We start from the raw sequence: 14429 nt of genomic DNA on the forward strand, positions 1-14429 counted from the left end.
ATGTGGACTGAGAGCTCCAGGGGAAACCCTAGTTTAGTTCTGGCTTGAAGAATGGGAAAGGGGGTTCTTGAAAACTCAAGAAAGTATATGGAAACACTCTAATTTCTTTTTCTTTCCTTTTTTCTGTTCTCATGTGGGCCAGACTGAAACAAACCTATGGTGGCAGCAGTGGCAACACGGGAATAACAGGAACCTTCCTTTCCAATCAGAGAAGCAGTGGTCTCAGTAGGGTAGGGTGAGCCTTTGATGCTTTTCCTCTCTTTCTATCCTTCTGGGCTTGGCCCCAGACACAGAGAAAGGGTGGCCCAATGAACCAGGAATACTGAAGAGATCGCAGAGACAGAGCAGCAGAATATGTGAATCTGACACTAAACAGCAGACCACAGACTCTGAGAACTGAAGACATAAACAACCAAACAAGTCCCAGACTGGATACTGAGTGGGTGGCATATACATGGGACTGAGCCAAATTAAGTTTGCAACGACTTTGAAAATTGCACTGACAATGAAACCACAGCCTACAGAAGGATGGTAAGAACTTGTGTTCTAAACCTAAATGGGTCAATTGTCTCCTAAAACAAAACTGTCAACATTCCTTCTTATATTGAAACAAGAACAAGACTCCCAATGCTGAGATGACAAACACACTGGGATTATCTGACAAAGATGTTAAAGCAGTTTTATAAAAGTGCTTGAAAGTAAGGGGAACACTTCTGAAACACAGAGAAAGATGGAAAGTCTCCGCAAAAAAAGATAATATGTAAAGAACCAAATGGAAATTTTAGAACTTAACAATACCGTAACCAAAATTTTAAAAAACTTCATTGGATGGGCTCTATAGCAGGACAGAGATGACCAAGGAAAGAGTCAATGAAATTGATGATAAATCAAAAGAAATTATCCAGTGTGAAAATCAGTGACAAAAATATAATTTTACTGAAAAATGCAGAGCCTCAAGGACCTACAGAATAATACCAAAAGGTCTAACACTGGTGTCATTATACTCACGGAAGGAAAGGAAAACATGGAACAGAAAAACTATTTGAAGAAAAATAGCTGAAAAATTCTCAAATTTAGTGAAAGACATACTTAGATATTCAAGAAGCTAGAAAACTCTAAATAGCATAAATTCGAATAAATCTCTACAAGAAATCACTGGCAAATTCTTCCACTGTTAAAGAGGAAAGACCAATTCTACACAATCTCCCAAAAAACAGAAGAATACTTGCCAACTCATTTTGAGTCCAGCATTACCCTGATACCAAACCAGACAAAGCACAAAAACACTATTGACCAACATTCCTCAAGAAAACAAATGCAAAAATGTTCAATGAAATACTAGTAATTCAAATCCAATAATATAAAAAAAGGAAGAATATACCTTGACCACATCCTGGGAATGCAAAGATGGTTCAATATTAATCAATGGACTAAAGGAGAAAAAGCACATGATCCTATCAGCAGATGCAAAAAAAAAATACATTTGACAAAGTACACCATCCTTTAATGATAAGAACTCTTAGTAAATCAGGAACATAACTTCCTCAACCTGATAATGTACATCTACAAGACCTACAACTAATATAATACTTAATGCTGACGGAATGCTCTTCCTGAAGATTGGGAACAAAATAAATCATCACTCCTATTCACCATTGTTTAGAAATCCTAGATGGTGCAGTAAGGAAGAAAAAGACACACTGATTAGAAAAGAAATAAAACTGTCCTTATTCACAGACAATATGATCATCTACACAGAAAATACCAAGAAATGTACCAAAAAACTCCTTGTGAGTTTAGAAAGGTTGCAGAATACAAAGTCAACACACAAAAATCAATCATATTTTTATAGAGCAGCAATGAACAATTAGAAATTGAAGTGAACAAAACAATATCCTTTACAATAGGTGCCTCAAATATAAAATCCTTAAATAATTGTTAAAAAATGTATGGGACTTGTCCTAACTTCAGCAATCAGACATCAAAAAGAAATAAAAGGGACCTGAATTGGCAAAGAAGAAGTCAAACTCTCATTCTTTGCAGATGACATGATCCTCTAATGTGGAAAACCCAAAGACTCCACACCAAAATTGCTAGAACTCATACAGGAATTCAGCAAAGTGGAAGGATATAAAATCAATGCACAGAAATCAGATGCATTTCTATACACCAATAATGAAGCACCAGAGAGAGAAATTAAGGAGTCAATCCCATTTACAATTGCACCCAAAACCGTAAGATACCTAGGAATAAACCTAACCAAACAGGCAAAGGATTTGTACTTTGAAAACTACAGAACACTCATGAAAGAAATTGAGGAAGACACAAAGAAATGGAAAAACGTTCCATGCTCATGGATTGGAAGAAAAAATATTGTTAAAATGTCTATGTGACCTAGAGCAATCTACACATTCAGTGCAATCCCTTACAAAATACCATCACTTTTTTCACTGAACTGGAACAAATAATCCTAAAATTTGTATGGAACCAGAAAAGACCCCAAATAGCCAAAGGAATGTTGAAAAAGAAAACCAAAGCTGGTGTCATCAAAATTCCAGTCTTCAAGCTCTATTACAAAGATGTAATCATCAAGACAGTATGGTACTGGCACAAAAATAGACACATAGATCAGTGGAACAGAACAGAGAACCCAGAAATGGACACTCAACTCTATGGTCAATTAATCTTTGACAAAGCAGGAAAGAATATCAATGGGAAAAAGAGAGTCTCTTCAATAAATGGTGCTGGGAAAACCGGACAGCAACAGACAGAAGAATGAAACTGGACCACTTTCTTACACCATACAAAAAATAAATTCAAAATGGATGAAAGACCTCAATGTGAGACAGGAATCCATCAAAATCCTAGAGGAGAACACAGACAGTAGCCTCTTCAACCTCAGCCACAGCAACTTCTTGCTGGACATGTCCCCAAAGGCAAGGGAAACAAAGGCAAAAATGAACTTTTGGGACTTCAACAAGAGAAAAAGCTTTTGCACAGCAAAGGAAACAGTCAACAAAACCAAAAGACAGCTAACAGAATGGGAGAAGATATTTGAAAATGACATTAAGATAAAGGACTAGTATCCAAAATCTATAAAGAAGTTATCAAACTCAACACCCAAAGAACAAATAATCCAATCAAAAATGGGCAGAAGACATAAACAGACATTTCTACAAAGAAGACATCCAAATGGACAACAGACACATGAAAAAATGCTCAAAATCATTAGCCATAAGGAAATTCAAATCAAAACCACACTAAGATACCACCTTACGCCAGTTAGAATGGCAAAAATTGACAAGGCAAGAAACAACAATTGTTGGAGGGGATGTGGAGAAAGGGGATCCCTCCTACACTGTTGGTGGGAATGCAACTTGGTGCAGCCACTCTGGAAAACAGTATGAAGATTCCTCAAAAAGTTGAAAATAGAGCTACCCAATGACCCAGCAATTGCATTACTGGGTATTTACCCCAAAGATACAAATGTAGTGATCCAAAGGGGCAACTGCACCCCAATGTTTATAGTAGCAATGCCCACAATAGCCAAACTATGGAAAGAGCCCAGATGTCCATCGAAAGATGAATGGATAAAGAAGATGTGGTGTGTATGTATACAATGGAATATTATGCAGCCATCCAAAAAAGAAATCTTGCCATTTGCAATGGATGGAACTAGAGGGTATTATGCTAAGCGAAATAAGTTAATCAGAGAAAGACAATTATCACATGATCTCACTGATATGTGGAATTTAAGAAAGGTGGCAGAGGATCAAAGGGGAAGAGATGAAAAAATGAAAGACAAAACCAGAGAAGGAGACAAACCATAAGAGACTCTTAGTCTTAGGAAACAAACTGTGGGTTGCTAGAGGGGAGGGGGGGTGGGGGACGGGGTAATGGGGTGATGGACACTGGGGAGGGTACGTGTTATAATGACCACTGGGTATTATATAAGATTGATGAATCACAAACCTGTACCCCTGAAACAAAATACATTATATGTTAATTAATTGAATTTAAATTAAAAAATAATAAAAAAAATGTATGGGACTTGTATCCTGAAAAGTATATAATGCTGATGAAAAAAATCAAAGATGAACTAAATAAATGGAGAGATATATTGTATTGCTGGATTTGAAAACTCAAATTCATCTATACGGTTGACCCTTGAACAACAGAGGCTTGAGCTGTGTGGGTCCACTTATATGTGAATTTTTTTTGATAAATACAATACAGTACTTTAAATGTATTTTCTCTTCCTTATAATTTTCTTAATAACATTTCCTTTTCTCTAGCTTACTTTAAGAATACAGTATACAATACATTAAACATACAAAACGTGTTAATCGACAGTTCACGTTATCAGTAATGCATCCAGTCAGTAATAGGCTATTAGTAGCTACATATTTGGGGAATTAAAAATTATGCATGGATTTTAGGGTCGGTTTCCCTAACCCCCATGTTGTTAAAGGGTCAACTGTATATTTAATATAAGGAATTCCCATTAAAATCCCAGCAGGATTATTTGTTGTGGATATAGAAAAGATTATTCTAAATGTGTATGGAGAGACAAAGGAACTAGAATAGATAAAATAATTCTGAAAAAGAAAAAGGAAATTGGAGGGATCACAAAGACTTACCATAAAGCTACAGTATTCAGGACAGAGTCCTATTTGCAAAGAAATAGACACGTGGATCAACTGAACAGAATAGTGTCCAGAAATAGACCCACACAAATAGCAATTCAATGGAGAAAAGACAGTCTTTTCAACAAACTGTTGAAACAACTGGACATCCGTATGCAAAAAATAAACCAAAACACCTGACACTTTATAAAAAGGGAACTCAAAATGGATGATCTGTTCTAAATGCAAAATGTAAAAGTATATAATTTTTTACAAGAAAACAGGACAATACCAGCATGCCTGCAGTTAGGCAAAGGATTTTTATACATGACACCAATGGCATGATCCATAGAGATGAAAATTTAAAACTTTTCCTTTGCAAAATACACTTAAAGAATGTAAAGATAAACTACAGATTGGGAGAAAATATTTGCAAACCAGATATCTGACAAAGGACTTTAAGCAAGAATATACAAAGAACTCTCAAAAATCAACAGTGAGTAAATAAACAACTCGAGTAAAAACGGACGAAAGACTGTTCATGAATAGACTATTCACCAAAGAGGGTATATGAATGGCAAATACGCACAAGAAAAAAATGTTCACCATTACTCATTTCAGAAATGCAAATTAAAATTATGAAGAGCTACCACTATACCCCTTTTAGAATGGCTATAAAAAAATACTGACAATAACAAGTGCTAGTGAGGAATGGAACAGCCACACTGGAAAATGGCTTGGCAAGGTCTTATAAAGTTAAAGTTAAACATATACTTACCATATGACCCAGAAATCCCACTCCTAGGTATTTACACCAAGGAAATGAAAACTTATGCTCATAAAAAAAAGCCCGGTACACAAATGTTTATAGCAACTCTATTCAAACCACCAAAAATTGGAAACAACTCAAATATCTTCCAGGGATGAATGAATAAACATACTGTGGTATATCCACAAAATGTATACTACTTGGCAATAAAAAGGAATGAATTATTGATAGATGTAATAGGAAACAACTTAGAAGATTCCCAAAGGCATTATGTTGAATGAAAAATGCTGTTCTTAAAAGATTACGTACTGTATGATTCCATTCATATGTTTTTCTCTAAAAGATATAACTATAGTGACAGAGAACAGACTGGTAGTTGCCAGGAGTTAGTGATGTTTGACTGTGATTACAAAGGGATAGTATGAGAGATTTCTGGGGTGGTTCAGCTGTTCTGATCCTGATTGTGATGGTGGTTACAAATCTATACATGTGCTAAAAATTCACAGAATTATATACACACATATATGAAAGTCGGTTTTACTTTATGTTAATTTCAAAAATAAACTGAAAAACCCATTATGCAAGTATAAATTAAATTAAAAATAAAACTAACTTATTTTCCTAACTTTTAATTTTATTTCACAAGACAAATTCCCAGTAGAGCCCGTTTTTCACTACTAACAATGACGTACTGATTTTTGTTTTATGTAGACCTACTTTAAGTAGTCTTTTTCATTACCCATTAACCAAGACCTTCTTTATATTAAAATATAAATTGAAACAAATAAAAGAGAAGAAGGACATATTCTAGAGTGATAACTACAGCAAGCTGTTTGTGAGTAATGAGATTTTAAATGACTTCATCTTCTAAATTTTCCAGAATGAGCTTATATAACACTGATAATCAGTGGGAAAAAAACTAAAGAACCCTTTCAGTCCAGGCCTAGTAATGTTTTCAAAGGAAACTTTAGGGCTTCGGTCTGTAAGCACGGAGAAAACAAGCAGCTACAAAGAGAAAAGGTAGGTATCACAGAAAATAAAATCAGACCTGCTGGTGGTAGTAGTGAATGTAAGAAAACTGGTGACTCAGGAAGGAAAAGGCTAGCTCACCTGAGACTGTTTGAAAACATCCTTTCCAACCACATCCAGGTTTGAGGGGTCTTTGATGGAACTAACATACTCAGAAACAGCCTTGATCACCACATCACAGGGAGGAAGAACCAGCTGATGAGCTCGGACCTAGAAGAGGTAAGACAAGCAAGGTACACTGACATCAGTGATGGATCACTAAGAGAAAGAGTGAGGCAGACATAAGACAGATAATTCAAATTCAGTAAATGAACTGACAGATAGTTAAAATCTTCCCTTTAAAAATATTTTCCCCTGTAATTCTCAGTATAGAACACTTGGAAAAGATCAAACAGTATAAAGAAAGATAACATCATATCATTTATAATCCTAGTATAGAGAGACCTACTAGTTGATGACATTGTCATAATTCATCAGTTTTCTTTCATAATACCATTTGGCTGCTTCCGATTTTTTTGCTATTAAAGGTAAGGTTTTAATTTGTGGACCATGTTTGGATCCTGATTTGAACTAACCACAAAAAAAAGCCTTTTTGAGACAATCAGGAAGATCCTAAAATGGACTAGATATTAAAATGATGCCAAGAAATTACCATTTTGTTAAAAATAATAATGGCATTGTACTCATGCATGAAAATACCCATATGTTTTAGAGATGCATACCGAAGAATGTGGGAGAAAAATGACTTGAGGTCCAGAATTTATTTTAAAATACATTAGCAACAGAAAAAAAAAAAAACCCAGCAAGTGTGGCTACATCTTGGTAACTGTTGGAGCTAGAAGATGTTACAATAGTGACTGACTATGCTATTATTTTCTCTACTTTTATGATGCTTGAAAATTTTTTAAATCATGGAATTTTACATCAAAAACTAGGGATGTACTGCATGGTGACTAACATAAAATAATAAAAAATATTATTATAATAAAAAAATAAACAGGTTTTTTTGATGCCGTGATAAAATGTAGGTATGATTTCTTGTTCACTTTCCAATTATTTAATTACAAGTTTCTTAAAATCGTAATTACTCAAAGGGTACAAACTTCCTAACGACTTTTTATATAAAACTGTTTTGGCAAAAGGCTATACCATTCAGTCCTTCAACAAGTATTTACTGCCTACTGTGTACTAAGTAGGTACTGTCACAGGCACCAAGAATACAGCAGTGAACAAGATAAAGATCGCTGCCCCCATGGAAGCTTAAATTGTGGGGTAGGTGTGTCAGGATAGGGTGAGGGGAGTCAAACAGAATAAACAAGTAAAATGCATACTGTTCTAGGTGTAGATAAGTGCTATGGAGAAAATCTAAGCAGAGGATGGCCTTGGGAATTCAAGTGTGTGTGTGTGTGTGTGTGTGTGTGTGTGTGTGTGTGTGCGCGCATGCGTGCATGCATGTGCACAAGCAGGTAATATTAAATAAGATCGTCAGGAAAGGCCTCACTGAGAAAAATGACATTTGAAAAAACCTCTAAGAGTGAGGCACAAAACTGTGTGGGAGGAAAAAGCATCCCAAGTAGAGAGAATAATAAGTACAAAGGTTCTACAAACAAAAGAAAAGAAAAGATGACATCATAACTGTAACAGAGGCCAGTCAGTACAGGACTTTGTAGGCCATGGTCAAGACTGAGTGAGTGACATGGAGAGCCACTGCAGGATTTTGAATAGAGAAGTAACATGATCTGAATCAGTTTTTAAAAGATTCACTCTCGCTGTTGTACTGAGAAGGTTTTGGGGAGGGGAGGGTGCAAACAGAAGACCAACAGTTAACAAGCTGTTATAATAATTTAAGCAAGAAATAATGGTGGCTTGGCCAGGGTAGTAGCAATGAAAACGGTGAGAAGTGGACACATATTAGAGGGAGAACTGATGGTATTTGCTGGCAGGGAAATATAGGGTGTGAGAAAGAGAGAGAGAGAAGTCAAGGATGACTCTATGGTTTTTAGCCTGAACAACTAGAAGGATGAGATTGCCATTAATAAAAATGGGGAAGGCTCTGGGAGGAACAGATTTAGGGGAAAGATCACGAGTTTCCACTTAGATACACTTCCTTAAGATGTTTAGTAGGCTGCTAGATATTACAATCTGGAGTTCAAGAGGGATGTCAAAACTAGAGACATAGATTTAGGAGTCATCAATAGACAGGTGATACTTAAAGTCATGAGACTGGATGATATCAATCACTAAGGCAGAATGTGTAGGGTGAACTAAGAGAAGGGACCAAGGACAGAATGATGGGACACTTCAAAAGATAAAAAGTAGAAAAGAAGAGAAAGAAGTAACAAAGGAAACAGTAGCAGCAGCCAGTAAAGTAGGGAGGAAACTAGAAGAGAGTAGTGTCCTTAAAGCCAAGTGAAGAACATGTTCTAAGAAGAGGGAGTGAGCAACTGGGTCAAATGCTGCTGATTGGCCAAGTAAGATGAAAACTGAGAACTGGCCATTACGTTTATTAACATCAAGGATTATGAACATCTGGACCTCGTCAAGAACAATTTCAAAACAGACTGCAAAGAGAACAGGGAAAAGGAATAATAAACAGCTCAAGTGTAGACGACTCCCTAGAGGGCTTTGCTATAAGGGAAGGAAGAAATGTGGGCCATAAGAGAAGAGAAAATATGGAACAATAGCTTTGGTGGAGGGAGTAAGGTCAATAGCAGGATTTGCTTTTATTTTTAAAATGGATGTATGCCTATAAATCTGATGACAAAAATCCAATGAAGAGAGAAAAACTGATGATGAAGGAGAAAGAAGTAAGTAATTGCAAAAGTGATGCCTTTCAGTTAGCAAGAGGGGATGTGATTTGGCGTTTAAGTAGAGGGGTTGGCCTTAGATGGGAACATGGACAGGTCATCCACAGTTAACACAGGGCAGGCAGAAAATGTGGGCACATAGATGCACATAGGTGAGAAGATGAAAGGCTAGGAGCTGGTAAAGTTCTGTTTCAAATTCTTCTATTTTCTCAGTGAAATAGGAAGCCAGCTCATGAGCTGACAGTGAACAAGGAGGGAGTGTTAGAGGCTTGGAGAGAGAGGAAAAGGTATGAACTAGCAGAGTGAAAGAATTAGAAAAAAGTTATATACTCGCCAACTTACACTACCACCAGAAATGTATGAGAGTATCAATTTCAACATAGCCTCGACAGGAGTGGGCAGACTAATTTTTCAGTATCTGCCAAACTGTTAGGTTAAAAAAAATCATTTAATTTGCATGTGTGATCACTAGGGAGATTTAATATCTATCTAGTCATACTACTGGCCACTGTATTTCTTCTTTTGTGAACTGTCCACTTCAGTCTTTTGCTCATTATTTCATTCACTGGAGTATTAGTATTTCGCTTCATAGGTTTGTATGAATCCTTAAGATATTAAAGGTATTGTCTTCAACAAACGGTGCTGGGAAAACCGGACAGCTACATGCAAAAGAATGAAACTGGTCCAGTTTCTTACACCGTACACAAAAATAAACTCAAAATGGATTAGACTTAATTGTGAGACTGAAACCATAAAAATCCTTGAAGAGGGCACAGGCGGTAATCTCTCCGACAATGGCTCTAGCAACATTTTTCTAGACATGACTCCTGAAGCAAGGGAAACAAAAGGAAAAATAAAGTATTGGGACTACAAAATAAAAAGCTTCTGTGCAGCAGAGGAAACAATCAACAGAATGAAAAGGCAACCTACTGAATGGAAGAAGATATTTGCAAATGGCATATAGGATAAGGATTTGTATCCAAAATATACAAAGAACTGATACAACTCAACACCCCCCCAAAAAATAATCCAATTAAAAAATGGGCAGAAGACACAAACAGACATTTCTCCAAAGAAGACATCCAGATGGCCAACAGACACATGAAAAGATGCTCAACATCACTCATCATCAGGGAAATGCAAATCAAAACTAACAATGAGGTATCACCTCATACCCGTCAGAACAGCTAAAATCAAAAACACAAGAAACAGTGTTGGCGAGGATGTGGAGAAAAATGCACTGTTGGTGGGAACAGTGGTACAGGCACTGTGGAAAACAGCCTGGAGGTTCCTCAAAAAGTTAAAAATAGAACTGCCTTACAATCCAGTAATGGCACTAGTGGGTATTTACACGAAGAATACAAAAACACTAATTCAAAGGGATACATGCACCCCTATGTTTATGGCAGCATTATTTTCAATAGCCAAGACATGGAAGTGCCCAAGTGTCCATTGATAGATGAATAGATAAAGAATTAGTACATATATACATTGGAATATTATTCACCAGTAAAAAAGAATGAAATCTTGCCATTTGCAATGACATGGATGGATCTAGAGAATATAATGCTAAGTAAAATAATTCAGTGAGAGAAAGACAAATACCATATGATTTCACTCATATGTGGAATTTAAGAAACAAGACAAATGAACAAAGCAGAAAAAAAGACAGAGACAAATCAAGAAATAGACTCAACTGCAGAGAACTGATGGTTACCAGAGATGGGGATGGGTGTGGGGATGGGTTAAATAGGTGATGGTGATTAAGGAGTGCACTTGTTTTGATGAGCGCTTGATGTATGGAATTGCTGAATCACTATATTATATACCTCAAAGTAATATAATACTATATGTTAACTATATTGGAATTAAAATAAAAACTTAATAAAGAGATATTAAGGGTACTGATCATAATGGTAATTTTTGTATTTGAAATATTTTAAGCCTTATGAAAAGTATTTATTCTATCAAAACTCCAATGAAAAAAACCTGATATCCCCTAGACATGGCTGTATAGGCAGGAAATGGGGCACTTTACCTTAAGTGATGCAAGGGGATGTTCTGGTCCCAAGAGGCTCCAGTGAAAAGCAGCCAGGTCCTCATCTGGGAGAATGTGGTTACCTATAAAGTACATTTGTCATTTACTGACTGTGCAAATGTTTTCACAGAACCTCCAGGCCATGAAAGGGCTTCTGGGGAAGAAAATAATCAAATAATTCACATAGGTGTAGATTCTCAATGTAAATATCTATAGTATCTATGTGTTGATTACCTATTATGTATCAGGCATTATGTTTTATTATTGCAATAACCATTCCTAGTAGTATTATTATCCCCATTTTACAGATAAGGAAACTGAGGTTCAAACAAGTTTGGTGACTTCCCAAGGTAGCTTGGTTAGTAAGTGTCCCCACCAGGATAAGAAGAAGGCTCCAAAGCCCATGCTATTATATCTATCGCCTAGTCATTCTACCTTTTATAATAGCAGCCACAATTACTGACTGGGCATTTTATATATCTCGCTTCATTTAATTTTGTTAATAACACAATGAGGTATACTATTCCATTTCACAGATGAGGAAACTGAAACCAGGGAGGTTTAACTTCAGTGATTTGTCATAGGCCTAATTCTAAAACTTGTGCTGATTCCATTAGATGAGCCAAACTCAAATCTTTTGGGATTATAAGCAGAGGTTACACCTGAGACAACATATTAACCTTCATGCTGTCAGTACTTGGAAAGCCAAATGAAAACATAATCAACTCTTGGGGTGCTTAGGTGGCTCAGCTGGTTAAGCATCCAACTCTTGGTTTCATGATCTCAGGGTCCTGGGATCAAGCCCCACATCAGGCCCCGAGTTCAGCAGAAGTCTGCTTTAAGATTCTCTCTCCCTCTCCTGCTGCCCCTCCCCCACTTGCATTCTCTCTCTCTCTCTCTCTCTTTCTCTCTCTCTCTCATAAATACATCAATCTTTAAAAAAACATAACCGGGGCACCTGGGTGGCACAGCGGTTAAGCGTCTGCCTTCAGCTCAGGGCGTGATCCTGGCGTTATGGGATCGAGCCCCACATCAGGCTCCTCTGCTGTGAGCCTGCTTCTTCCTCTCCCACTCCCCCTGCTTGTGTTCCCTCTCTCGCTGGCTGTCTCTATCTCTGTCGAATGAATAAATGAATAAAATCTTTAAAAAAAAATAAAAAATAGAAAAATAAAAAAACATAACCAACTCTCTGGAATTTACTTTTAAATGCATCTTTAAAAGATAAATTGATGGATGGCTAGAATGGACAGATATATGACAAAGTAAGTAGAGGAAAATGTTAATCGCAGAATACAGGTGGTAGATAGAGGATATATAGGATTTTCACTACCCAAATTCTTTCAGTTTTGCTGTGTGTTGGGAAATTTTCATAATAAAATGTTAGCACAATAGAAAAAGAAAAACACATACAACAATTTGTGTTCTTCATGTAAACTGAGGCAGCAGGGAAGAAATGGTAATGCTCCTAATGGGGAACCAAAGCTATCTAGGGCTAAAACATTTGGCCTAAGACAGTACTCTGCATAAATAGTTATGGAATGTAAGAAAAAAAGTTTTACAAAAACCAAAATAATTTTCTAGGATGTCCTGTATTAAATTCATAAGACAAACATGCTGAGTTTCTAGTAAGAAGCCTAAAAGCCTGCTGGGTTTTCCCCAGCAGAGTGTTTAGCATGTGGACTTTAAAAAGATAAATTAAACTATGATAGGCTAAATTGCTCTGGTCTTCATGTCTTAACATTGGAAGAGGAAACTCCAGTGATTGCACTGGAGTCTGTTCTTTGGATACCTACCTAGCAACGCAGCAAATATGGGAAAATTCATCCGCTTCAAGCCCAGCTGCTTGGCTACCTCCTGCATCAGGAACTGATTGGTAGTGAGATTCTTCCCATTCCAGCTCAGCTTCAGAGCATGGGAACTGTAGTAAGAAGGAATATTGTAGAGAGCATATTCGGAATCATGAGCAAGAAGGCCATGGAAGCCATTTTCCCTGAAAAAAGCCACCACTTCCAAATGGTGGTCTTCAAGGCTCTGAAAGACCTAGGAGGGAAGAAGAGAGGAACATGTCACGCAACAGAAACTGACTATATTTGGTTAGAAGTCCAGAAAGTTAGTAACTAAATTTTATATTTGAAATTTAAGACCACACAAGCTTCAAACTTGATTATTCCTACTATAAACAAAGGCAGTATTATCTACGTATTCATTGAAATGCCCAGTCCTTTCATGAAACTGTGGTGTGAGGCATTTTGAGAGAATACTGAAATTAACATGGTATATATTACTTAAGCTTCTACCTCACACAATAACAGAAGGTATCTTTGTTAGAAAGATAATAAAGCTATTATTTATTGCTCAGCACTTTATATGCCACATATACTTTACATACATTATCTCATTGTCAGAACAGCCATGAGCAAGGTAGATATGGATGGAAAAAGTTACATGTAGAAATAGACACAGAAAGGTTAAATAACATAGTTAGAATCTGATTCTAAGTTCATCTAACTCTCTCTCTTTTTTTTTAATCTAACACCTTTTGAAAAACCCTTGCTTGTGGGCGCCTGGATGGCTCAGTTGGTTAAGCCTCTGGCTCTTGGTTTCAGCTGAGGTCATGATCTCATGGGTTGTGAGATGAGCCCCAGGTTGGGCTCCATGCTCAGCAGGGAGTGTGCTTGGAGAGTCTCTCCCTCTTCCCCTCGTCCAACTCACATGTGCCTGCACTGTCTCTCTAAAATAAATAAATCAATCTTTAAAAAAAAACCCTTGCTTGCTTTCTTTGGAACATCTTAGACCACAGAGAACCCAAACAGGGCACTTCCAGCAGGCAGAGGTCAGAAACTTCACCCCATTTTAGAAATGGGAAAACCAAGAAAGACTATGACAGGTTGGCTGCCCCTAAAGCTGCATAACAAATGAGTGTACACAGGATTCAAACCCAGGCTGTTCTGACTCCAGCATTCACTTATTTCCACTGCACCAGGCTTCTTCCCGAAGAGCACTATTTTTCATGTAATAGAGGCAGACCCTTAAGTGCCCTTCCTGTGCATGCCTCTATCCCTGCACTTAGAGCATACTGAAATAATCTGCGTACTGGTTATACCATGCTAACTTCCTTGACTGCAGAGACAAATTAATTTATCTCTCTATTCCTGGCTCCA

General features: G+C 37.0%; 1 protein-coding gene across 5 annotated transcripts in view; it reads right to left on the reverse strand.

Moving 5' to 3' along the window:
• The window catches only part of FAM120C (family with sequence similarity 120C), a 146408-nt gene that overhangs the window by 110527 nt on the left and 21452 nt on the right, over positions 1-14429 (reverse strand). For all 5 annotated transcript variants that reach the window (XM_034649335.1, XM_034649338.1, XM_034649337.1 and 2 more), the window contains exons 2-4: positions 13062-13308; positions 11269-11351; positions 6505-6633 (exon numbers count right to left, since the gene is read on the reverse strand). In XM_034649335.1, the coding sequence (XP_034505226.1) occupies positions 6505-6633; positions 11269-11351; positions 13062-13308 (459 nt within the window). The remainder of the gene's footprint in view (positions 1-6504; positions 6634-11268; positions 11352-13061; positions 13309-14429) is intronic.

The sequence above is a fragment of the Ailuropoda melanoleuca genome, chromosome X (assembly GCF_002007445.2).
Source record: "Ailuropoda melanoleuca isolate Jingjing chromosome X, ASM200744v2, whole genome shotgun sequence".
Classification (NCBI taxonomy): Eukaryota; Metazoa; Chordata; class Mammalia; order Carnivora; family Ursidae; genus Ailuropoda; species Ailuropoda melanoleuca.